The following is a 26780-nucleotide window of genomic DNA, read 5'->3' on the forward strand; positions in this document are numbered from 1 at the left end:
CCTCTTCACATCCTCTGGCAACCACTGATCTTTTTACTGTCTCAATGATTTTGCATTTTGCAGAATGTTATCTAGTTGGAAACATACAGTATGTAGCCTTTTGAGGTTGGCTTCTTTCATTAAGCAACATGCATTTAAAGTTTGTCCATGTCTTTTCATGGGTTGATAGCTCATTTTTATTTATTACTGAATAATATTCCATTGTATGGACATACCACAGTTTGTCTATCTATTCACTTATTGAAGGCCATCTCAGTTGCTTCTACTTTGGGGCAATTATGAATAAAGGTGGTATAAATATGCATGCACAGGTTTTTGTGTGGACATAAGTTTTAAACTCATTTGGGTAAATACCTAGGAGCATTATTGATGGTTCACCTGGTAGGCTTATGTTAAGTGCTATAAGAACCTGCCACAATGAGTTGCAGAGTCCCTACAACATTTTCCATTCCCACCAGCAATGAATGAGAGTTGCCATTGTTCCACATCCCTGTCAGCATTTGGTATTGTCAGTTTTGTTTTTTTGTTTTTTGGGGTTTTTTTTAGCCATTCTAACAGGTATTTAGTAGTAGCTCATTATGGTTTTGATTAGCAATTCCCTAATGACATATGATACTGAGCATCTTTTAATATGTATATCTGTACCATCTGTGTATCTTCTTTGGTATGGTGTATGATCAGATCTTTTGCCCATTTTTAGACTGAATTGTTTGTTTTCTTGAGTTTTAAGGGTTCTTTGTACATTTTGGATATCAGTCCTTTATCAGTTATGTGTTTTGCAAATATTTTCTTACAGTCTGTGGCTTCTCTTTTCATCCTCTCAGCAGTTAGTGTGTTTATGTTTTAAGGATGAAGGGTTTTCGAAATACAATTTTATAACAGCAGTAAAATAAAAAATTCACAGCAAATGTTTTATGTTCTCTCTCAAGCAGTATCAGAGAACCCTGTTTGTGGACCCAGAAGAGTTTCATTAAAAGGGAAAAGTCAGGTTCTGGGGACAGTGGTTGTGGCTTCCTGCACTCTGAGAGGTTGTGCAGCAGGGCTGGGAATAAGAACAGGACCACCCTGTGCTGCATCACTTCTAAATTAAAAATAACTTAGGAACTATGAATAGGGTATGAATTTCTGTCCATGAATCCAAGTATGTAAGAGATGGTCACTTCCCATGTTTCCTTTAATTCAACCTAATCTCACCTGTGAAACCTATTCTACCAGTTGGATAGGGGATTCCATCTTGATCATACAGGGATGCCCTTTCCTTCTTACAGCCCAGTCATAATTCAGGAAGCTTATCTAGTGCCTAGAAGGAGGAAGGGCCTCAAATCCCAAGACGGTTTTGGTTGCTATTGGCAACCTCACTATCTAAACCATGGTGGTCTGTGAAGTCTGGCAGCTCTCCACCCCTATGCCACAGTGGGAAATGAGGTTATCTCCTGAGGCCCATGAACCAAGTGCACTGCCTCTGTAGGCATGAGCCATCACTCCCAAAGCTGTTATCCCCTTGGGAGCACTGAGAGGGAGTGCTTTGTTTGATCCCTCTGCTCACAGGACCCAAACAACTCTGCCCTTCCTTCCTCTTGCATCTCAAAAGCACTCTCTTTTCTCTTCCCTTTTAGGACATCTATATTATCTCTTCCATGAGCTTTCACAAAAGTCCAAAAGTGCCTTTGACTTTAAGTCACTTCTGCTTTCTCCCCTGCAAAAATCTATGTGTCAAGAAATCTCAGAAAACAAATGCTAATTAACATTTCGATAAGTAATGCCTCTATAATTATTTGTGGAAATTATTTTGTCCTATATTAGAACCACCAGCACCTAGAATATTTTTAGAGTGCTTCTTGACTGGTGGCCATGGGAAGCCATTTATGTATAGCAAACAAATATATAGCTGGAATTGGAAAATTCAGCTAAGTGTTTGGATCTTTCCAAATGCCCACAAGTTTCTAGCTTTGCCCCTCCACCCTCAGAGTAAATCCTAACCATGTGGTCCCAGGGGAATATCTCTTCCCCCCCCAACCCAGCTACCATCTATAGCCACTCCCCTCCTGCTGCTTTTTCTTGTAGCCTTGGCCTCCTCAGACATGAGAACATCTGGGAGTGAGGCATGGAGGAAGCAGCCCCACACAGAAAGCAACTTTCTGAGGTTACTGGTAACTTCCTCTTCACTAAACACAAGGAACTGATTTTCTTCATTTTGTTTAACCTCATCTCAGCATTTGATACTGTTGACCACCATCACTGCTGAACCCCATGCATGCTTGGCTCTTATGACTCTTGGGTAGGCCTCCTTATCAGATTTTTGAGTGGCACAGGATTGGAGGGATGACTAGTACAATGAAAGACATAAAGAGGATTCAGAGTAATTTTGATTGGCTGAACACTGACGTACAAATAAGATGGGGCCAAGAGGTGGTGATATGACATGACATTTGAAAAAAAAATCATGGTCAGCCACTCCAGTACAACTGTGTACAGGCTAATTTGATCTCTGACTCATTAGTGAAAGTGATCTTGTCACTATCCATTTCATTCTGTAAGCCCTTTCTGCAAAGAGGTATGTTGACACATTCAGGGAGACAGGTGCCAGTGGGAGAAGCACCAAGCTGGTTAGGGTTCTAGAGACCACATTATATGAGGAACAGTTGAGGACACTGATAATATGTAGCTGAGAGAAAAGACTACTGAGGAAACTTATGATATATCTGTTTTCAATTATTTGGAGGGTTCCATGTGAAGGGGTAAAAATACATATCCTGGCAGTTTTAGAAAACAGGACAGGGACACTTATGGGACTGGGGAGTGAGTGGTGGGAGATTTGGGATTATTATAAAGAAGACCTTTCTCTCATAGCTGTCATATCAGGTAGTGAGTTTTCCAACATAAGTAAGAAAGCAAAGACTGGACATCCATCTATTACAGGTAACACCGAGGGGAGTCCTTGCTTCAGTGAGAGACTAAAATGACTTTTGAGGTCCCTGAAACAACCTTGCAATGCTAATTAGTTCATAGAATTAAAGAATTCCGTGACACCGAATTGTCCTTTATTTCTGCTGCCTGCCTCACTACTTATCTTCCATTACTTCTGTTACAGTGCATTGGATACTACTCTAATCAGGACCTGAAATAAGGAGATGAGAGAAGGGATATGGAAAAGAGAAAACAATAAAACTTTTTTTTTTAAATAACCTACCGTATGCCAGGATCTGTGTGAGGTACCATATACATGTCTTCCTATTTAATCCTCACAACAAGCTTATGAGACATTTAATATTACCTCTGTGAGGAAACTAAGGCTCAGAAATTAAGTGACTTCCTCAAGAACACACAGGTATTAACTAGTGGGGCCAGAGTTTGAACAACAGGTTTGAACAAGCACAGAGTTTGAACTCACCCTTTATTTTTGGTAAATAATACTGCTCTTTAAAATTTTTATATAAAGATTCCTTTTAAAATAAGTCAAGATTAAAATGAATGCATAAAAAATAATACAGATTTTTACATGGATATGAAGTGGTACTAGTAGCTAGAATGACTGAAGTTTGGGAAATACTATTCTAAATATTTTGATAGCAAGACTTCCCAATTTAGCCTATCTGATATTTTGACTGCTGAGTATAAGGAAGAGAAGGAAACTTGAAAACGGAGTGGTATGTAAATCAATTCTCCTGTGCTCTGATACATGGGTAATTTCATGTGTTACAATAAGGAAACTAAATGGACCCTTTCAAATAAAAAAAAAATATATGATTGTAAAATCCAGAGGAAAACCCCAGGTGGTGCCTATCCGAGTAAAGGATGAAGTTTCCAAGGTATGCACAGAGAATCGCTGAGAGGAAGTGAAGACCCTATGAGTCAGGGCCCAGGACCCACATAAGAGCCCTCTGGGTTTGAGAGACCCTGGATGGAAGGTGAGGAGTTTACAGACCTGTAAATCATCACCTTTCCAGTGATTAAGGATCAACTTTGCGCAAAGGTCAAAGTCAGAACTGTAAAGTCTGGCAGGAAGACAGAAAAGTAATAATGAAGACTAAATAGCTGCATATCATGCTCTGTGCCAGGTGATGTACATGCAAGATCCCATTTGTTTTTCAGAACAGTGCATCAAGGATGCTGGTCACATTTCCTGGATGAGAAGACTAAAATGGGGAGATGTTCAATAACTTGTCCAGGGCCCGGTGGTCAAGCCAGGGTTTGACCTTGGACTACCAGTTCCAAACCTGTGCTATGCTACTTCCCCTGCACCACATGTCCTTGCTTGGGTGCTCTTCTCAACCCAAACAACAAACAGCTCTCCCTTTGCTACTTTTAATTTCTCTAGTCCTGCAGGGCCCAGCTAGCCACCAAGAGATCAGAGGAGGCATGTTCACAGGGAGCTGTTTCTCTCCCGAATGCAAATGCTGCAGGCTCAGAGGTGCATAAACGCCTACCCGCCCCCCCCCCCCCACCCACTGAGCAGAGGGCTTTTCAGGGCCTGATTGGATCAGGAAAAGAAGCCATACATTTGGATCAGAATTATATGTGTGAAGCCTGTCCCCCTGTCCCTCTTGAAGCACTAGGTTTGGAAAAATCCACTTGGCATTCACACACCTATCACTCTTCTGCTGGTGACTTGTCCCCAGACTCGAGTAGCACCCACTTCCAGGAATAGGGGCCAAATTTTCTACATTAGGATAATTAGGATTAGATGAGGATAATTTAAAAACAAGCTGTGTATGTTAATTGGCTCCTAGCAGGATCCACGGAGATATACTCAAATGAATGGTTTGTAGGGTGGTGGGGTGAGAAGAAAAATACCCAGTCTCTGGGCTCTGTGGTTGCAGACTGCCTCCTGCAGCTCTGCCAAGCCGGAAACAGTACCTGGTACATGGCTGCTGCATAAAACACTTGTTAAACTGAGCTGAACCTTCACCTATGGGACTCAAAGGCTACACTCCTGGATCTCTGTTAGTCTTTGTCATGTTTGTGGCTGGGCTGCCTTTGGGGAGTTTCCTCAGGGCTTTACATTCACTCACTCTCCGCCAGTGCATTTGTAGTCATTTTCATCGGTGGAAATGCCCACCTGCCATCAGAAGTTATCTGGAACCAGCCCCTGTCTGTGGTGCTATTTCTTTCTTGTCAGTTCCCCTTTCTGCATTTGAGTTCTAGTCTCAGCCCTGACATTATTTCTTTCTCTACAAAGAGTGTTAGGAAGTTATGGGGAGCTCACAAAGGCTCCTCATTGTTTATTCTTAACACCTTGTTTCTGTGTTCCTCGGGAATGTCACTGAGCTTATACATCTGGTCTCTGGGAGCTGCAGTGGATGGGCATTTGTGACAGGTATGTTCTTATGAAGCTTGTATGCTTTGGGAGCTTGGTGTCTGATAAAGCTACATCTGGGGCAGATGTTCAGAGGTTGGGCTGATGGCTGGCAAGGGAGTAGGTAAGAAGGGTTGTGGAATACGTGCATAAAACTTTTGACCATCAGGCTTGATTCTGAGACTGGCTACATTGGAGGTAGGACATTATAGAAATGTGTCTCTTCCATCCAGATCCTTTGTCCGCTTTGGTGAGCTAAGAGACAGGACAGGCAGGAAACAGAAGGTACCACTTACCAAACAACCAACAGCTGCCCTTGGCCTCAGGGTGCTGGGGGCTCCAAGGAGCTCCACTGCAGGAGAAAGTATCCAAGGATGCTGGCCCTGCCTGAGCCCCTTGTGGCCAGTGAGAAGTTCAGAGAACTGGGGCAAAACCCACAGCTTCTGCAGTGGTCTCTGCTTTCTTATTTGGACTTTCTCTTCCTGTCTCTTTGTCTCCATTTCTTCTTCCCATCTAAATGCCCCTCACAATATTGGCTCCTCTTGGCACCAGAGACCAATAGCTCATTTGAAAAGAAAGCCTTAGGTCCAAAAAGAGCCCATGCAGTGGTTTCTCGTGTTCTGTATACCATGAACATATTTGCATTTGCAAATGGGCTTAAAATAGTGCCTCCACTAATAGTTATTTAAGGAGAGACAGGTGAAAATAATTTTTGGCCAAGGGAACTTCCCACTCCTCTCAAATTGTAATAACTAGGGAGATGATCTATTCCTCTGACATGCAACCTCAATCTTGGGACTAAGGCTGTGGACTTAAATGAGTCTAATTATGTGCACAAGCTCACAGTTCTATATTATTTCATCTGTTTGCTGTTGCAGGTACCATTGATACTATTTACATGAGCTATCCTGTGTATAATGGAAGCTTTTTATAAATCTCTGTTCATTAGCATGTTCTAAATGTATCTGAGTGATTAACTGTGTCCTGGGTTTTAACAGAGAGCATAAAAGTCATGGTCCTTGTACTCTTGAAGCTTCTAGCTTAGTGGGAAAATAGTATTAACAGTCACACTAAAATGACTGTATAGCAACACTGCTTTGAAGAGAAGGAAATGGCTTTTTGTGATTGTACCCACTGTTTAATGACTGTCTTTGAGCTTGATACTTTGGTTGCTCTAATAGCCCTGGATATCAGATATCTCTTCCTGGTGGTAATGAGAATTGGATTTTATGGAGTTGAGGCTAAGGTGGGAGAAGAAAGAGCATAAAAGGTAAAAAAGTGAGCTAGGCCAGATTCTTCAGGAGAAAATCAAGTTTCAAATACCATGTTTCAAAAAGGTGAGAAATAAGTTTGGGGGGTCCCTCTCCCAGGAGACTGAAGCTGTGAAGAAATAGAGTAAGAACCTAACATGTCTGAAACAAGCAAGGAGTAGGAAGGTTCCTGAGTGGTTATCCAGTGTCCAGGCAAGGGTCGACAATTCACCTTTCATGGTCAGGCAAATAAGAATGGTTTAGGGGGGCAGTACAGAAGGATAGGGCCATAGGCTAGGTGCACAATCCTTTATTGAACCTTCATCCTCATCTCTAACCTAATATAGAGACTAGTTTCTAAACCATACATCAGGGTATACTCAGGCTGAGGTTGGGAAATACACGCCATTTTGAATATATGTAGAAGAAAAATATGTCTTCGGCACTTTCCATCTCCCCATCAGGGTAGGAAAGTTCCCATTCACTATTCTCCCTCTTTTTAGGAGTATGATTTCTTTCTGAGTTCCATTTCCTATTTAGCTGCATTAACTTGAACTTAACTCTTAATGGCTAAAAACAAAACATTTCTCCCTTCTAGCTAGCATTTGCATTTTAATAGGGGCTTTCAAAAATGCCTAAACCCAAGGAATGAGTAATTTGGGAATTCCAAGCACCAGGGTAGGGCTGGTACACAGAATGGGGAGAGGGGACGTCCCTCAAATTGTGCCCTTGATACATTGGCTTTCTCTCTTTCACCATGGTTCTGGTTCTGAGACAACAGGAAGGGGCCCTCTTAAGGGGCCATGATTGGCATAAATGCCTTTTAGTGAGTTCTGGGTTCTTATTTGTGGTAGGCAGAGCCCTTGACCAGATGTGCACAGACTCACCTGTAAAACTTTGCATGATGCTTACCCACAGGCACCTTTTGGCAAAAAAGGAAAAAATGGTTTCCAAAACCATTAATAATTTGGAAAAGAGATGCTCCTTGACTCAAAAATATCTGATTTTGGGGCATCTGTCTTGTACACAAACTTGCTATAAGGAGACTGGAAAGCTAACCATGCTATGTACGTTCCTTCTTCCGGGAGTGAGGGGAATGGACTCTTAATTTTAATACTTTAGTTACCTACAATATCAGGGAACGAATAAAAGCAGCCTTCTCCCCCATATGAATCTACATAGATATTTTTTCTTTGTACCTATTCATCTTTGATGCTGTTCCCCTCATATCTGTGTGGAAACATTGTGCTCCCAAATGGGTATGGGAAAGGACACCTAATCAAATTAAGGCAGTGTTAGGTATGAAAAATCTCCACAAATGGGAGTCCAGGAGGATTTGCTCCAAGAAGAGATTGGAGACCAAGTCAGACATATGATCCAGCGTGAGCTAGAAAGAGACATGTTTGGCATGGGAGCTTAGCAAAGCTCAAGATGGGTGACACACATCTATAGCCAATCATCTATGCCCACCAGACACCAGGAAGTGTTCACGTTTTCATCAAGGTGTTGCTCATGCTCTTCTCTTTCTTGTCCGTATGCTGGTTCAGCCTCTTCATCTGAGGTCTTTGAGAGTTAATATTGGCTTTCTTGATACCAGCCCTCACCCCTTCCTCAGACCACTGACAGGCTCATTTTCTTTAAACTTTCATTACATAATTTTTCTGCTTCCAGACCATCAATCCCAAACTCTCAATTTTCTATGACATCAAATATAAACTCATCTGACATACCAGACTGCATTAAGCTATCCTACTCTACTTAAAGAAATGAACTTCCCATTATTTGTGCAAGTGAAAAAGTAAAAAAACTCTGTAGCATCCACTGTATTAGTCTACTAAATAAGAGTGATTCCTGACACTCAGTTGAATGAATGAATAAATAAACCAATCAATTAATACCTTATTCTCATCTCCCATACTTAATCCATCACCACATCCTGTCAATTATAATCCTAAATATCACTTGAACCTATCCACTGCTACTTCTGCCACTACCACCCTAGACCAAACAACCATCTTCTTCATTTAAATGACTGCAATAGTCAACGGATTGGTCTTCTGGCATCTGTTCTGACTTCCCTACTATCCACTTGCTACACAGTAGCCAAAGTCATCTTTTCAAAGTACAAACCTGATTATGTCACTCTTCCACTTTAATTTCTTCAGTGATTCACATTGCACTCAGAATAAACACCAAAATCCTTTGCTGACCCTTAAGATAAGCATGGTCTGGCCTCCACTGACCTCTCCAGGCTTGTCTCCCACCCCTCTAGTCATTTAAGCCACATCAACCTTCCCTCATGTCCTTCTTGCCGTGGTGCCTTTGCACCTGCTGTTCCTTTTGCCTAGAATCCTTCCAAGCTACCCCCTTCACCTATCTGGCAGTTTTCAATCTGTTATGTTTACCTAAAAAACTGCCCCTAAACTCGGCAGCTTAAAACAATGAATATTTTACTCTGTCTTACAATGTTGTGGGCCAGAAATTTGGGCAGGGTTTTGAGTGATTTTTCTGTTCCTCATGGCATCAACTGAAGTCACTTGGTGGTTGGTACTAAGTTAGTGAATGGGCTAGTATAGAACTTCCCTGTCCAATTCAGTAGGCACTAGCCACATGTGGCTACTGATCACTTGAAATGTAGTTCATCTAAGTTCTGTAAGTGTAAAACACCTACAAGATTTTGTACAGAAAAAAGAATGTAAAATATACATTAATAATTTTATATTGATTATATGTTGAGATTATAATATTTTAGATATACTTAATTAAAGAAAACATATCATTAAAATTAATTTTTACCTATTTCTTTTTAATTTTTTAATATGGCTATTGGAAATTTTCAAATTACGTATGTGGTTGCATTAAATTTCTAGTGGATGGTGCTAATCTAGAGCAAGGGTCACCATTTTTTTCTACAAAAGGCCAGATAGAAAATATTTTCAGCTTTGCAGGCCTGACAGTCCACTACTCATCTCTACCACTGTAATGAAAAAACAACCATAGACAATAATTAAACAAATGGGTATAGCTGCATTTCAATAAAACTTTATTTATAAAAATAGATGGTGGCCAGATTACGTCTGCAGGCTATGTTTGCTAACCTCTGATCTAGAGCTTCCAAGGGTTTTTTAAGTTTATTTATTTATCTTGAGAGGGAGAGAGAAAGCATGAGCAGGGGAAGGGCAGAGAGAGTGAGAGAGAGAATCCCAAGCAGGTTCCACACTGTCAGCAAAGAGCCCAATGTGGGACTCAATCTCATGAACTATGAGATCATGACCTGAGTCAAAATCAAGAGTTGGACGCTTAACTAACTGAGCCACCCAGGCACCCCTAGAGAATCCAAGATTTTATTCATATGTCTTGTGGCTTGGCAGAGATGGCTGGAAGGCAGGATTCGGCTGGGACTGTTGACCCAAACATCAATGCATGGACTCTTTGGCATGGTGGTCTTAGGGTAGTGGGACATCTTCCATGATGGAGTCTTCCAAGAAAAACAGAAGCTGCAAGGCTTTTTATGAAACATCCTTTCTGCTGTATTCCATTAGAGAAGTCTCTAAGGCCAGCCCAGATTTAAGGAGAGATTAGACTTCACCTCTTCATGGGAGGAGTAACAAAGAGTATGTGTCCATCTTTAATCTATCACATCATTCTTCAGATCTCAGTTAAGACTAGTCCTATTATAGGCATTCAAATTACTGTGAAACTCTCCTATGTGGCACTTGTCATTGTTAACAAATTTACATCTATCTGTGTGATTCTTTTGCTCCTTCACTAAACTATAACCAACCATGTGAAGAGGTTCCTGGTTTTGTTCATTATTATATTCTAAGCAGCTAGCACAACACCTGGTTTAATAAATATTTGTTGAATGAATGAATGATATTAGGGCACAGCTTTGCAGACATTAACTGTACTAATAATATTGATCCTACATTTCTCCATATTGCTCTCAAGCATATCACAAGACACCCTGTCAGAGGCCCTGTTAAAATTCAGACACATTCCATTCCCAGCAATCTTATGAATTTGTAGTTCAGAAACTTTATAAAAAAGGAAATAAGCCTACCCTATTCCTCCCAGTACCTCAAAGGTGATAATAGCTGCTCTAAAAGTATACCTTCAGATTCTGGTGCTCTGAGACGTAATTCATGCAGCATGTCAAACCAGAGGCAAACCAAGGCCCCAGGCAGCTTGTGATCCTCCTGGACTTCACTCACAATGCCAGTACAGCAAGCTTGGCTTGTCCAGTCACAGGATGAACTGACAGAAGGCAAAGGACCAGGCCCAGAGTACTGGACTGAGTCCGACCTAATCTTCCCTCCATGGAGGCTGCAGCATCATCTCCTGCTTTGCTTAGAGCAAGGACTCTTGTATGTGCCAGGAGGAGATAAGCATTGCCACCTTCCACACTGATCCTAGAACTTAAATTGTAGTTATATGTGTACACCCTATCATTTTTTTTAGTACTGAGTGAGGGACCAAGACCCACACATCTTTACATCCCCCACAACCTGTAGAACAAGTCTGTCACTGAGTAAATTCAATAAATGTTTACATGAGAGAAGGTCTCAATGATCAAACAATTTTCCTTAGACACCAGCAAACTTAGCATTTTTCCTGATACACTGATCATGGCTAATACTCTAGATAAAGTTGTGAAACAGGAAACAGTTTTCTTTGTTGACACCAGCTTGTACCTTGAATTCTTCTCTCACTTCCTGTGACATCATATCTGCACTCCCCAGTCTCACCCTCTAGCTAACCACCATCACCCCACCTCCCTTCATACAGCCTCTTGCCTGAAATAGATCCCACATGCTCCTTCAGATCTGAGACACCAAAGATACCTTCTTTTTCCCCTCCTCTTTCTGCCCAAATACCTGAATTTCCCCCAGAGTTCTTCTAGGTGAGACTTGCTGAAACACAGTAACCTGTGCCTACAGCTAAATCCACACTAGAACGCTGATAACCTGTTCAGGGCTGGAGTGGAGAGGAACATTCTCTGCCTGGCACGGAAAGGGTGTTCAAGTAATATTTGTGGAATGAATAGAAGCTCGGACAGAAACTCCCTTTTGGCTCCTCCCACCCCCATCACAGCACCTGCCTCTCCTGTAATGTACACTCCGATCCCAGGAGCCACCTTCACACTTGGCCTTTGGGATGTGCTGCTCCCCTGCTACCTTAAGAGTGGGTAGAATCATAATCCTTTCTCCTTGCTCCCACAGCACAGCTGAAACTGGTTGGAACTTTTAAAGGAACTCTATCAGTGTTAAAAAGAACACAATGATACTGTGTGGGTTTAAACCTCAACTCTGTCATTTACTACCGGGTGGCTAGGGCAAGTTCCTTAACCTCTCAGCAGCTCCGTTTCTTCATCTGTAACTTGGGGGCAGATAATCCCACTTGGCTGTGAGGAATAAAAGTGTAAATAGTCATTCAGCTGACTCTCACTCATGGTCTATGATGAGCCAGGCATATACAGTAAGGGAAAGTGGGGTGCTAGGGTAGGTGTTCTGCTTTGGTTTCTACAATGGGCCTCCAGCTACATGGAGGCAAAAACCTACTATTAGATTTTTGGTCAGTTCACCTACCTACAGACCTTATTCTGCTCACCACTGACAGAAATCTCTTCTCAGAGAATCCCCCCGTAAATTCTTAGGTTCTTTCCTCTCCCATTCCCCTTTTTGTTCGCTCCCTTAAAAAGCAAGAGTATCTACTTCTCAGGCCCTCTGGAGAAAGCAATGACTTGTGGTTGTGGTTGAGAGTTTATTCCTGAGGGAACAGTGACGTTTCTGCTCTTCTTCAGAGCTGAAAACATTGAAGAAACTGGCTTCCCAACCCAAGCCTGCATCCTCACACATACGCCATGTCTAGAGTTGAGAGAAATTCTTCACATGGGGTATAGAGGATCATGTCAATCTCAAGTATTTTAGCACCATATTTTACGAGGGCCTCTGACAAACAAAATGTCCAAAGTATTGTCCAGGACAGTGTGCAATCTTTAAATTAACGTTAGTAAAGTTTACTAAAAAGACTCACTGCTGGGCCAGGATTTTGAGGAGGGATGTAATCTCTGCCCCCAAATTCTTAAAGGGCTTTTGCAGAAGTGTATTAAGGTTTCTCTGCATAGCTCCAGAGAGTGACACCAGTATCAGTGAGAGGAAGTTAAGGAGAGGCAGTTTTCCCTCAGGGGAAGAGAGAATTTCCAAATAGAGAAGTTAAAATGGTATTGATTTCCTTGTCATATGCAGTGTTTCTCCCCAATATATGAATTACAGGGACCATCTGTCCAAGATTTCTTGGGCCATACTGATTCATGTAATAATTTGAATTAAAGGCGATTTGTTAAATTTACAGTGAAATATAATTTGATTTTGTGTCCCTGTCCAACACATCACCTCAAGGAAAAACAAATCTTTGGCTAGGTCAAACACGCTGATTTTTGGATTGCAAACAATGGGAGATTCCTATAGTAGATCGTAGTTCAGACTCAAAGGATTCCCAGTCCTCAGTTTCTATGACAAATAGGATGCTGGTGGTGATTTAGTATGAGGAAGTGCACAGGAATCAAACAGAGAACTCTCTAGGCTCTACCATTGAGTGGTGTCAGCTCTGGCCCAACAGATAATGCCCAAGCTCTGTAACCTATTGAAATCATTGGAAGGAAGAGACAGATTAATTGGGAGCAAGTATGAGATTCACATACTGAACACATACTGTGTGCTTCAGCAACTGAACATATTTGCAACTCAGTGTCATAAAGCTCTACTTTTCTAAGTAGTTACCAATTCACACTAATTTTTTAAATATTAAAGAGCTCCTACAAATTAAGAAAAACTTGTAAAAAGCCCAAAGATTCAAAAGTATGTAAAAGAAATGTATGGACAGTACATGGAACAAGAAATGTTATCTCTTATACATTTGAAAAGATATTCAAACTCATAATAAAAGGAATTCATTCTAAAATTACAGTGAGGGGCGCCCGGGTGGCTCAGTTGGTTGAGCGTCCGACTTCAGCTCAGGTCATGGTCTCACGGTTTGTGGGTTCAAGTCCCACATCAGGCTCTGTGCTGATAGCTCAGAGCCTGGAGTCTGCTTTGGATTCTGTGTCTCCTCTCTCTGCCCCTGCCCCACTTGTGCTCTGTATCTCTCTGTCTCTCAAAAACAAATAAATGTAAAAAAAATTTGTTTTAATTACAGTGAGAGGGGTGCTTGGGTGGCTCAGTCAGTTAAGTGTCCAACTCTTGGTTTTGGCTCAGGTCATGATCCCATGGTCTCATGAGTTTGAGCCCTGCATTGGACTCCATGCCAACAGTGTGGAGTCTGCTTGGGATTCTCTCTCTCCCTCTCTCTCTGCTTCTCCCCCATGTGCACTACTGTCTCTGTCTCTCTCAAAATAAATAAATAAACTTAAAAAAATTTTAATAAAAATTAAAAAAATAAAATTACAGTAAGAACCACCTCACATCCATTAGGATGAATACCATAGGGAAAGAAAATAACAGATGTTGACAAACATGTGGAGAAATTGCAACTCTTGTGCACTATTGATGGGAATGTAAAAGTATGCAGCTGCTGTGGAAAACAGTATGCCAGTTCCTCAAAAATTAAAAATAGAATTACCATATGACCCAGTAATTCTACTTCTGACTATACACCCAAAAGATATGAAAGCAGGGCTGCAAAGAGATATTTGTACATCCATGTTCATAGCATTTTCACAACAGCCAAAAGGTGGAAACAACTTAAATATCCATCAACAGATGAATGGATAAACAAAATGTGGCATATACACACAGTGGGATATTATTAAGCCTTAAAAATGAAGGAATTTCTGATACAATCAACATGGATGAGCCTTGATTAAATTATGTTAAGTGACATAAGCCAGTCACAAAAAGACAAATACTGTATGATTCCACTTATATGAGGCACCTGGAGTAGTTAAATTCATGGAAACAGAAGGTGGAATGGTGGTTTCCAGGGCCTGGGTAGAGGAGAGAATAGAGAGCTAGTGTTTAGTAAGTAATGAGTTTCTGTTTTGCAAGATGAAAAGAGTTCTGGAGATGGATGGTGATGATGGTTGCACAATAATGTAATTGTACTTAAAACCACTGTACACTTAAAAATGAGTAAGATGCGCTCTCTCTTTTTCTCAAAAGAAGAGCAGGGGGTGGGTGGCGCATGGGTGGCTCAGTCACTTAAGCCTCCAACTCTTGATTTCAGCTCAGGTCATGATCTCACAGTCATGAGATTGAGCCCCACAACATGCTGGGCATGGAGGCTGCTGAAGATTCTCTCTCTCCCTCTCCCTCTGCCCCTCCCCCATTTGCATGTGTGTGCTCTCTGTCAAAAAAAAATGGGTAAAATGGTAAATTTTATGTTATGTGTATTTTACCAGAGTGAAAAATAATTTAAAAAAAATTTAATTATTATGTTTATTTATTTTGAGAGAGAGAGAGAGAGAGAGAGTGACAGTGTGAGTGGGGGAAGGGTAGAGAGAGGGGAGACAGAGTCCGAAGCAGGCTACAGGCTCTGAGCTATCAACACAGAGCTTGTTGCAGGGCTCGAACTCACAGTGAGATCATGACCTGAACTGAAGTTGGACACCTAACTGACTGAGCCACCCAGGCACCCCAAAAAAAATTTTTTAAAAATTACAATGAGGGGCCACCTGGGTGGCTCAGTTGGTTAAGTGTCCCACTTTGACTCAGGTCATGATCTCTCGGTTTGTGGGTTTGAGCCCCACATAAGGCTCTATTCTCACAGCTTGGAGCCTGGAGCCTGCTTCAGATTCTGTGTCTCCCTCTCTCCGTGCCCCTCCCCTGCTCATGCTCTATCTCTCCCTCAAAAATAAATAAACATTAAAAATTTTTTAAAATAATAAAAATGAAAATTACAATGAGGTGTCATCTTAACTTTCCTTATTAGTAAAGATGACAAATTAGAGAACATGTTATGTTGGCAAAAGCTATGTGAAAAGAAGCATGCTCATAGGGGACATAAACATATAATCTTAGGGGAAAACAATTTTTCAATGTTTCAAAGATTAAAATTGCAATTAATTTTGACCCTTTGGTCAAGCCATTCTACCTCTAGGAAGATAGCTTACTCCCACAGTGATTTTGCATATTATCAAGGTTTTTCATTGCAGCAAAATACATCTATTGATAGAGGCTGGTAAAATAAATTATTATCACTCAATAGAATACAACAAAATATGCAACTGTTAGAATGAAGATACCCAGTACATACTGATACAGAACAACCTCTAAGGTAGTGGCAAGTGTGCAAAATTGTGTATAAAATACTACCACTAGTGTTTAAAAATGAAATGAAAAAAGAATATGGGTCTATGTTTTCATTCTGCTTTACTTAAAATAACTGCAAGTCTAGGCAAGAAACTTAACAGATAGCAGTGGTCACTCCAGTTATGTCTGTGGAGGAAAACTAGATAGCTAGGGGGCAGATTGGGAGAGAGACTTGCTTTCCACTATTTATCACCTTTAACTTTTAAATTTAGTTCCATGTGCAGGTATAATCTATTCAAAGATTTTTAACTAAAAAAAAGAGGTTATAGTCTAGAAGGCAAGAAACATAACAGACACTTATAGCCCAAAGTTCTATGCTGAGTGCTATGGGAACAGAGAGAAAGGGTATCTAGCATAGCCCAAATGGATCAGAGATGGCTCCTCGACAGACACCCCTAAGGAAGACATTTCTTCTATTGGATAAGAAATAGTTGTGCATCTTCTCCTGGGCATTGGTTTGTTGTATCTTAATTAGATCTGTAGATTAATTCACCAATTAGGTTTTCATTTTCACTTTGGTAAAAAGCTATAGGCCAAACTTATGACCTGAACCATGCAGGATGAGCAGATTTCTATGGTAAACATTTAGCATTGGGCTTGTACAAGGCTCCATTTTTTATTCTTGCATTTGTTTTGCTTTTCAACTGTTTCTAATTTTGGTCATTCTCCCCTATTCTATGCTTCCCTGTAAGCCATTCTACAGCCTTTTTTGTCTAAGTTGGGATAAATGGGTGAGTAAAGAAAGAGGGAGGGTGGAGAGGAAGAAAGAGATGAGAGTATAAAGCAATGCCTATTGTTTTCTTTGGCTCCATCATGTTCTCAAAGAGGGGTCCTTAGACCAGCAGCAGCAGCATCACCTCTGAGTTCGTTAGACATGGGTTTCACCCTACCTACTAATTCAGAATCTCTATGGACAAGGCCCAAATAACTACTTTAACATGATCTGCTAGATGATTTTTATGCACATTAAAGTTCGAGAATCACAGGGAAACCAAAGGCAAGTTGATTGCTAAACATACTCTTTATTTGTCCCATCAAACCCATTGTATTGGTCAAGATAAGTAATGCTAATTACTCCAATAAATAATCCCCAAAATTTCATTAGCTTAACACAATAAAAGTTTATGTTTTGCTCATGCTACAGTCCAATATTGATCACTTTAGGGTGGAAAGAGCTGTTTCATTAACTTGTTCACTAAACCAGTTCCTTTCATAGTGAGGCTTTGCCATCCTCTGGGGCCTTGGATTCTTCCTCTGGATTCTTTGCATCTAAGAAGGCAGGAGAGGGAACAAAGAGAGAGGAAGCTTTGTTGGCAGGTCTGGAAGCAACACCAGTCTTTTCTGCCTACTATTCCCCTGGCTAGAATCCCAATCACGTGGCCCACCTAATTGCAGGGGAGGCTGGGATGTAGGGCATATCTGTGGAGCCAGGAGGAAAAGGAAATAGCTTTGGTGAATACATAGCATGGTCTCTGCCACATCCATGGGCCTAAGTGAATCTCAAACTCCACATGTCATGTTTTGATTTTCAGTGTCATTTTCTAATCAAATTTTATCTTTTCTTTTTTAACTCTAGCACTATGGGACTGAGTCACACTCTCCTTGTGATGGCCCTCCTGCTCTCTGGTAAGAACCTTTGACTTTGTAAAGTCCTAGAATCCTTCTACTGTCTCCCAATGAGTTGAGCATTTTGAGCCCAGGCCTGAGACTTGATGGATTTTACCTAATTTCTATACAGTGCTGCACAATACCACATTAAACAAAAACAAACAAACAAAAAAAAAAACAAACAACAACAACAACAACAAAAAAAACACTTTTCTGGAGAAGAAGGAAGCATCATGATTAAGAACAGGTATCTCAACCAATGGCAGGTGTAACCTGGGATGGAGCTCCACCCCTCTGCACATCCTCCTCCTTTGCCATCTTATACTCATGGTACTGGATACACAAAGTAAGGTACACTGGCCTGTCCAGCAGCACCCAGGGAGCTATGGGAAGGCCCCTGCTCTGACACCACTGAGGCTTAACTCTTTTGCTCCACACATACTTCCTTCTGGTCTTCTCTGTCCCCATTCCTGGCATTCTCTGGCTTTTAGAAAATAGCTGATGGGCTTCTGAAAGCCTTCCATTAGGGACCACTGGTTTCCATGTTCCCTACCTTCCCTTTCCTCCTCCACTGCCTTCCCTACCAGCCCATGCCCATAGATCATAGTTGCCACTGTTTACTGGAAAGATCAAGAAGCCCAGCCCTGCTACCTACCTCAGTGACCTTCAGCTTGTTGCATCAGTGGATTCATCATGAAGTGAATGAAGCTGAGCTTCAGGGATTCTCACACTTTCCAAAGTCCCCTCTGAGCCTCCATAAGGGGCCCTAGTAGTGTGATCATGAGTCTCATGCTTTGGTAAAATTTTCATAAATACGATATTTTAACCACAATAGTTAAGACCACTGTCTTTTTCCACTGCAGCTTTCCTCTCCATCACATTCTCCTTCTGTTGGGTGCCACTGTATTGGCCATGGGCATTTTGTATTTGAATTCTATATTCTTTCTCTTAAAGAGAACTCCCCATCCCTCCCCACCCTCAACAAAGATGTTTTAGAAGACTCAGGCCTCACAAAACTCAGATCTTCCCTGTTTGCTGCTCCTCTCTGAGTTTCAGTTTCTTCATCTATAAACTGGGATTGATCGAGGTTCCTGCCGCACACCCTGTGACTGGGTGCCTTTAGTTTCTCCTCTCCCACCCCTTCCTGCTGCTCATTTTCCACACCCTCAGCACCAAGAGAGAAACCATCCCAGTTCTTATGTGGGGCAGGAAAGGAGGGTGAGCTGAGCCCAAGCGTGGCCATAGCAGGAGGCAGGCTGCCCCTCAGTAACCAGCATGCTGGTGAGTTCACCTCCTCCAGAGGGCTGCACACCAGGCCCATGGCCATTGGCCTCATGCCTGCTGTCTGTGATGAGGAGTCAAGGTTCTAGGGAGAGATGCTCCCTCAGATTGATGCTAGCTGGGACAGGCCTTTTGTGATTTCTGTTTTCTACTTAGCACCTTGGAGCTTGTTGAGTCCATGAGTATGAGGTCTATAGTTGTGCTAACTGACCACTTCACTGATTTAGGCCAGAACAGAAGCTTCTACGATCCAGGGCCAATAACCTGCTAACTTTAGCTCTTGGGGAGGCATAAGGTATATGTGAGCAAGAGTAAGAGAGAAAGGGGCTAAGACAAGTCTCTGGAGAACATTATCCAGCAGGAAGCCCTTCCCATTCTACTTCCTATTTTATTTACTTGACAAATACTTAGGTGTAGCACTTACTTTGTGCCAGGTACTGTTATAAGCATTTTATAAACAATAACTCATTTGAACATTACAATAATTTGCTGCTTTAGGTCTTATTTTGATTCACCATTTTATAGATGTAGAAAAGAGCCCAGAGAGGTTAAGTAATTTGTCTAAGACCAACATAGGTATAAGTGGCAGAGCTTAGATTCATACCCCACAGTGTAGATTCAGCATCTATTCACTTAACCTTGACATTATGCTTCCTCTCCTAACTGTTGCTCATGAACTGTTCATAAGTGGTAGGATTTGTTCCTTGAAGATACAAACAACTTTGTTGGATAAGGTCACTTATGTCTCAGCCAAGGTCACAAGATCCCCACCAGCACGTCCTCCACCTTCCCTATAGCCAACACCTCAGCTGTCTCTAATGCTTGGGCCCCCCGCCCTTCTCATTACAGTGGCCAGCCCAGCTCTTATGACGTGGGGGAAAAATGAAGAAAAATGGCTTAGAAACAAATTTTTAGAAAAATCTGAACTGAGATACCATTTTCCCCTAAACTTTCTGATTCTGCACACTGAAAGTGAGAATAAAGCTGAGAAACCCTATCAAAACTGAGTCCAGATGTCACTTTTGCCCTTGTTTTAACTTTGAAACTGCCTGGACACTTCTTAACCTCAGAAAAGAGAATTACCAGTATTGAAACCTTAAAAATAACCCCCCAAATGGTAACTGCTTAAGTTTTATGGCATTAAAAGTATAAAAAAAAATAAAAAATAAATAAAAGTATAAGCTATATATTTGGCAATAAAAATTGCAATATTGGGCTAGGAAAATGGTGATACCGGATTAGAATTAGAATGTAGCATTGTCAATGCTTCACATGCTATTAAAAACAACAAAAAGAAGAACAACAACAAAACAGATATCATTCTTTTTAGAGAAGGGGAAGAATCAACTTGAATTTTATCTGTCTTTCTTCTCAGGACACATCTCTGCTTACTGAGTTGGTGAGCATTGACCCGGCCATAGGCAGGGATCCAAGGGAAGAAAGGAGATGCAGTTGGCCCAGTTAATCTGCAGCAAAAATGCAGGGTTGAATGATTTATTTGATGGCAGAGATAAAGCAGTGCAGCAAAATAATTTTGTTTTTCCTCTCCCCCATATCTTTTGTGTCTTCCCCTAGTTGTGGAAATTAGACATTATAGTGGCCACCTCTGCCCTTCAGATGAAAACTGGATGAGAGTTTAAGACTGAAAAGGGAAGGAGGGCCTTGCAGAATTAGGTTACAATTTGTGCTTTGTATTTATAAAGCTAAGGGAATTTCTAGGTGCCACTTGGAGAGACACATTTAACTGTCAAGTTCTGTTTGCTGCTGTCCCAGCGCCTCTGTAACTCTTTAAAGCTGGAGCCAGAGTGGTATTTGGAAAATCAGTAGCTCACACATCAGAAGGAAATTTCTTTCTTGTTTGACTTTTGTTGATGGCTCTCTTATTGTCTGGTAGTGCTTCCCATTTCTTTTGATTAATACCTCTGGCTCAATGAATGTACCCGGAGTATAACCGGAAGTCTTTTTTCACTTTAAAATTTACATAAAATTGGGTCAAACCCTTATTCCACATCTTATGGAAAGGTCCACTGTTTTCCCCCAGATTTTTGCAGGTTCCCAGCGGATGGTTGCATGGAGATTATGTTTGTATATGTGGTTACTTTCACTCCTATTTCCTGCTACTGTTGATAGTGGTCACTAAAATCACTACCTGGAGGTGAGCAGATACTTCAGACTTAATTGCAAAATTCCCAAAGAATTGTCATGAAGCCTAATAGTTGTCCTATTGGGGTCATTCCATGCTAAGCTACTGTTTCAGGGTCTTTTGAAATACATTCATGCAACCCAGTAGGTGGTATCTTATCCCAAAAGTAATTCATCATTTTAGTAGAGTGTTTAGTAAGTTCCAAAGAGTATGGGCTGGGGGGCGCCTGGGTGGCTCAGTTCATTGGTCTTCCGACTCTTGATTTCAGCTCAGGTCATGATCCCAGGGTCATGGAATCAAGCCTCATATTGGGCTCTGAGCTGAGTGTGGGTCCTGCTTAGGATTCTCTCTCTCTCCCTCTTTCTCTCTCTCTCTCTCTCTCTCTCTCTCTCTCTGTCCCTCCTCTCCTTCTGCCTCTCTCCCCCACTCACTCTCTCTCTCTTTAAAGTGAAAAAAGGGGCACCTGGATGGCTCAGTTGGTTAAGTGTCCAACTTCAGCTCAGGTCATGATCTCACAGCTTGTGGGTTTGAGCCCCGTGTTGGGCTCTGTGCTAACACCTCAGAGCCTGGAGCCTGCTTCAGATTCTGTGTCTCCCTCTCTCTCTGCCCCTCCCCTGCTCACACTGTGAAAAATAAAGAGTATGGGCTGTCAGCCATGATAATTTAGTGGGAGATGGTCACTGAATAGGATAAGTGTAGGGTTGTTTAGAAGCAAGAATAAAACTGGGAAAAGAGAATTTCTCTAGGTGTGGATTTATTTTCATTTATCTTGCTTGGTACTTACAGTGCACTTTTGATCTGAGGACCCAGGTGCTCAATTTGAATAGGGAACACAGAGGCTTCAATGGTAGACAGACTCCTTCAGAAAGGAGTTAAAAGTTTGAGATATTATGGCTTATTTTTACTTTGTGAGAGATCTTAATACCATTTTCAGAATATGTAACTCTGAATTTTGGCCCCCATGGGACTGTTGTAATTTATGGAAACAAAAACAAACACTTAGTAGCCCTTACTATATAAGCAACATTTTACTTCTGGAGCCAATCTATTCAACAGAAGTGACCCCCTCTTATATTGTCAGGCCATAGGGCCAAGTTCCAGGGCCATAGTTTCAAAGGTATAAAAACACTTTTAACACCCTCTAAGAGTATTTACCCATTCTTGGTTTCATTTTCACTTTCTTTAATTCCTTCTTCTTATATATTTGTCTATTAAAAAGCATTCAACTCCTTTCCCCATTTAAAAATCACTTTTCTGGTATTTACTATAAAGCAACAGATAAGACAGTAAAAACAGTTGCATACAGTTATGATCACAATATATATAAGAATCTCTCACATTTACTCAGTATTGTTTCGTACATACTTTCTAAAGTTTCTAAATTATTTTAATTTTCATAATTTTTGAAATTGCATTAATCCATTGAATTGGAGTTAAAATTTAGTGTGTGTGTGTGTGTGTGTGTGTGTGTGTGTGTGTGTTACTCATTTAGAAGTTATGACCTCACTGTCTTCTTTGGTTGCTAAGGACATTTCAATCTAATTGTCATTTAGGTTTTCTTTCTTCAGTTTTTAAAGAATGAGTTTATAAGTTTGAAAAAATATTTTATGCTTTAAGTTTAGCAGTTCCACCACAACATTTCTAGGTGTGAACTTATTTTCATTTATCTTACTTGATACTTAGAATGTATTTTAAATCGGAGGACCCAAGTTCTTCTCAACTTGAATATTCACAATCTTTATCTCTTCAACTATTGTTTACATACCATTCCTCCATTTTCTCTTCTTTGAGAAACTCTAGAGCTTCTCACACTAACTGTTCATGACTCAATCTGTTCTTCCACATTTTTACTTCTTTCTCTTTCCGTACAGCATGCTAACCAAGGGTCAGGTAGATCAGCACAGCCAGGAGGTCTTCTCATTGTTGAGGGAGCCCAGAACAAAAGGCTCCAACAGTGTTTTGGACCCTGAGGTTGGGGTGGGGAAGAAAGATGAAGAGAAGTGCTTGGGTTGGACATACTGAGTCAGCATGAAGAAAAGTGTCTTCAAGCCTCTTCCTCTTCCCCAACATTAGGAGACCTCAGGAAAGGCTTCTGAAGGCCTCTGCTCAAGAACTCAAAGGAATCTAGGAATGAAGGTGTCCAGGCTATTAATGTAAATTTTTGAATGAGCATGACTGGCCACAGATCTTGAGTTTTGACTACAGTTCCTATCAGAGATTGCTGTGCATGGGCTGTGCACTAAGTCTGGTGTGGGAAGGACAGTTCTTCCCCATGAAGCCTTCTAGGTAAAACCTTTGTAATTCTTTAGGATGAGGACTTAAAAAAAAATCACACATAGGTTTTTAAACTAGGAGATGGATTCCTCAGAAGAGACAGACAATAACCAACATACCACATCATGTCAGGGCATGATAACTACTCTGATAAAAAATAAGTCAGTATAAGGAATAGGGAATGGCAAGGACGCTATCTTCAATAGAACGGTCAGAGAAATCTTCCTAGGTGGCAGCATTTTATGGGAGACTTAATGAAGTGAAGAAATAACTATGAGACTGTATGGAGGAAGAGCCTTCTAGGCAGAGGGATCAATACGAGAAAAGGCCTTGAGATAGAGTGTGCCTGCTTTTGGAGGAATAGCAAGGGAGCCAGTGTGGCTAGAGCTGAGTAAGTGAGGGAAAGAGGTTTGAAAGGTACCAAGGGCCAGATTATATGAGACCTTATAGACCATGGGATGGATTTTGGATTTAGTTCTCAGGGTGATGTGAAAGGATATGGATTTAATTTTCAGTGTTGTAGGAAGTCATCAGAGACTTCTGAACAGAAGAATTATATTATCTGAGATACACTTTTTTTTTTAAATTTTTTTAACGTTTATTTATTCTTGAGACAGAGAGAGACAGAGCATGAACAGGGGAGGGACAGAGAAAGAGGGAGACACAGAATCTGAAACAGGCTCCAGGCTCTGAGCTGTCAGCACAGAGCCTGACACGGGGCTCGAACTCACGGTCCGTGAGATCATGACCTGAGCCGAAGTCGGACGCTTAACCGACCAAGCCACCCAGGCGCCCCTGAGATACACTTTTAAAGGATTATTTGGGCTTAAATAACTAGATGTGGGGGCAAGGATGAAAGTGAGGAGATCAATTAGGAGGCAATTGCAATTATCCCAGTGGAGATGGAATGGAGGCTTGGCCTAGGGGAGTATCTGCAAACTCAGTGAGTAATGTTCCAATTCAAAATCTATCTCAGTGAGGCAGAAGAATTGATGGAGTGGTGGTAGTAGAAGGAATGAAGTGAAAAGACAGGAAGTGGTGATAATAAGGTGAGGTGCTTGATATTGAGAGCTTTTAGGAGATATAGAGGTAGAATTTTGGTCTGGGGTCTGGTCCAGGGAGGAGATGGCTGGGGTTGCGTGAACAACAACACCATTGGATAGAAAGAGGACAAGAAAGTGGGAGGCCCGACACTGTGTTCATGAAGCTGAAATCACCTAGACAGGGGCAGTGAAGAAGACAGGAGAAGATAACTATAGCAAGCCAGATGCTCAGATCTTCAGTGAAAAAGGGGCACTTAGGAAGAAGACAGGTAACAGCAGCCATGAGGGGTCATGGATGGTATATTCTGATGGCTTGTACTTCAAAGGAGCTGGGTTTTTTTAATGTATAATGATGTGTTTTCCATTGTACGTTATACGATGCTTCATATATTTTAATAGATAATATTTTATAAAACATATAAAATATTTTTATAACTTTATAAAACATATAGGTATTATGTTATATATATATATATATATATATATATATATATATATATATATGTGTGTGTGTGTGTGTATATATATGGTATATAGGAACCATTCAATGAGGTAGAGGACAAGAACATTTACAGGGGAGGAAGAGAGTATCTGTTGCTATATAAATAGCAGTATTCAGCAGGTAGTTGAATATGGATATCTGGAACTCTAGTAAAAGTGACTGGCTGAAGAAAAGCATCTATGAATTATTAGCTTATACTTGACAGGGGAATAGAGAAGAAAAGAATCCAGGGGGGTTGAGAAGAAAAAACATAGAGAGTAGAGAGTAAGGAGAAGATCAAGAACAGGCACTTGAGATAATCAGCATTTAAAGAGTGATCATAGAAAACTGACCAGGAGGTCAGAGAATGGGAAAGATGAGAGTTTCCAGAAGGAGATATGGTCAACACAGTGACATTCAACAGAGTGGTCATATAACATGAGGTCTGAAAGAGCTCTGAATTTGGCATTGGTGGGAAATCACTGACAACCTCTGTGAGGGAAGTTTTGGCAGAGAGGTGGGGGACAGAGCCTGGGGGTGGAGGCAACAATTGCTGCTTACTCTTTCAGAGAGTTTGACTATAAGAGAAAAAGAAACTAAAAGCAGTAGCGAAGGAAACTGCTGAAGTAACTGCTATGAGGGAGAGTAAGTAGGGTAATCAGCCCAGAGAACAAATTAAGTGAGACGGGAGACTACAGATTTGTAATGTCATCAGTCTGAATAATTGAGTAATTTCCCTGGTACTGCTTAATTATTTAGTTGTAAGAACAGGTATGTAGATCAAAAATTAAATGTTCCTAGGATGAATTCTGTACAGCGGGGCAAGTTTATTGGCAAAAGAATGATTGGAAAGATATACTATCATCTAATATGATAGCCGCTAGCCATATATGGCTATTTATATTTAAATTAATTAAAATTAGGGACACCTGGGTGGCTCAGTCAGCTAAGCATCCTACTCTTGATTTTGGGTCAGATCATGATCCCAGTGTCATGGGATCAAGCCCCACGTCAGGCTCTGCACTGCGTAGTAGGAGACTGCTTGAGATTCTCTCTCTCTCCCTCCACCCCTCTCCCCTGCTCCACATGAGCTCCTCTTTCTCTCTAAAATAATAATAAAAAATACTAAATTAATTAAAATTAAATAAGATTAAAAATTCATTTTCTCAGTCACACTAGCTACATATCAAGTGCTCAATGGCCATAGTGGCTGGTGACTGTCACGTTGGTCAGCACAAATATAGAACATTTCTATCATTGTAGAGAGGTCTTTTGGTAAGCACCACACTACAGGGTCTAAACTGGATAGAGCTGAGGTCTTGATGAAGTCAGAGAACAAACTTAGGTGGAGTAGTCAGGAGCAAATGTTGGAGGAAGATATATTGTGGACAGAGATAATTACATTGAGGTTTAGGATTCTAGGAGCAGAGATGTTCATGGTGAAAAGGTTCAGGGTTATGTCATGGGAGAGGTGCTGCTGAAATAGCCTGTGGATGAAGATCTTTGAGGTGGAAAAGACCAAAGAAACTTGAAGCAAGGTTGCTGGTGAACTTATCCATACTGAAATCACTCAAATTGATAGTAATAACTGGTTGGAAAGAAGGATCTTGCATCTACTGCCAAAATCCTCAGTGAGCAAAGAGGTAATGACAAGTGATTAGTAGTAACAGCAGTGAGAGAGGTGAACACCTCAAAAGGGGAAGGGTGTTCCTCAAGGTCCTCTCGAAGTGTGCTAAAACAAGCAGTAGCTGGGGACAAAGGGTGGCCTTCAGGTAGGCCAGATTCCAATGAAAGCACAACCTTGGGGGAAATATTTGATGAAGAGATTGAAGATGTAGAGGAGTTTATTACAATGGAATGAGATTTCCAGGGGGCTTGGTAAAGCTTTGGAGGAAGTTTAGTAGAAGAAAAATTTATGAGTATAAATAAGTATAGTAACATGAGAAGAAGATGGACCTTGAATGTATAAGACATGCATTTGGGGTAGTGGCCTGGAAAGACTAAAGTCCCAGGTGTGGTCGGAGACCTCACAAGGTCATAACACTACAGTTTTGTGTAACTTTTAAACATTATATTGCTAAGAAAGTCCTCAAGTA

The 26780-nt window shown here is 41.1% G+C and overlaps 1 protein-coding gene across 4 annotated transcripts in view; it reads left to right on the top strand.

Annotated features, from left to right (window-relative positions):
- Positions 1-26780, top strand: part of CD86 (CD86 molecule) — a 67487-nt gene that overhangs the window by 19192 nt on the left and 21515 nt on the right. The window contains exons 1-2 of one of the 4 annotated variants that reach the window (XM_045502238.1): positions 5139-5317; positions 17431-17480. In XM_045502238.1, the coding sequence (XP_045358194.1) occupies positions 5301-5317; positions 17431-17480 (67 nt within the window). In that variant the 5' untranslated portion in view covers positions 5139-5300. Of the gene's footprint in view, positions 1-5138; positions 5318-17430; positions 17481-26780 lie in introns of those variants that run through there. The other 3 variants (XM_045502237.1, XM_045502235.1, XM_045502236.1) reach the window with 3 other exon arrangements.

This window comes from Leopardus geoffroyi, chromosome C2, assembly GCF_018350155.1.
Source record: "Leopardus geoffroyi isolate Oge1 chromosome C2, O.geoffroyi_Oge1_pat1.0, whole genome shotgun sequence".
In the NCBI taxonomy this organism is placed as follows: domain Eukaryota; kingdom Metazoa; phylum Chordata; class Mammalia; order Carnivora; family Felidae; genus Leopardus; species Leopardus geoffroyi.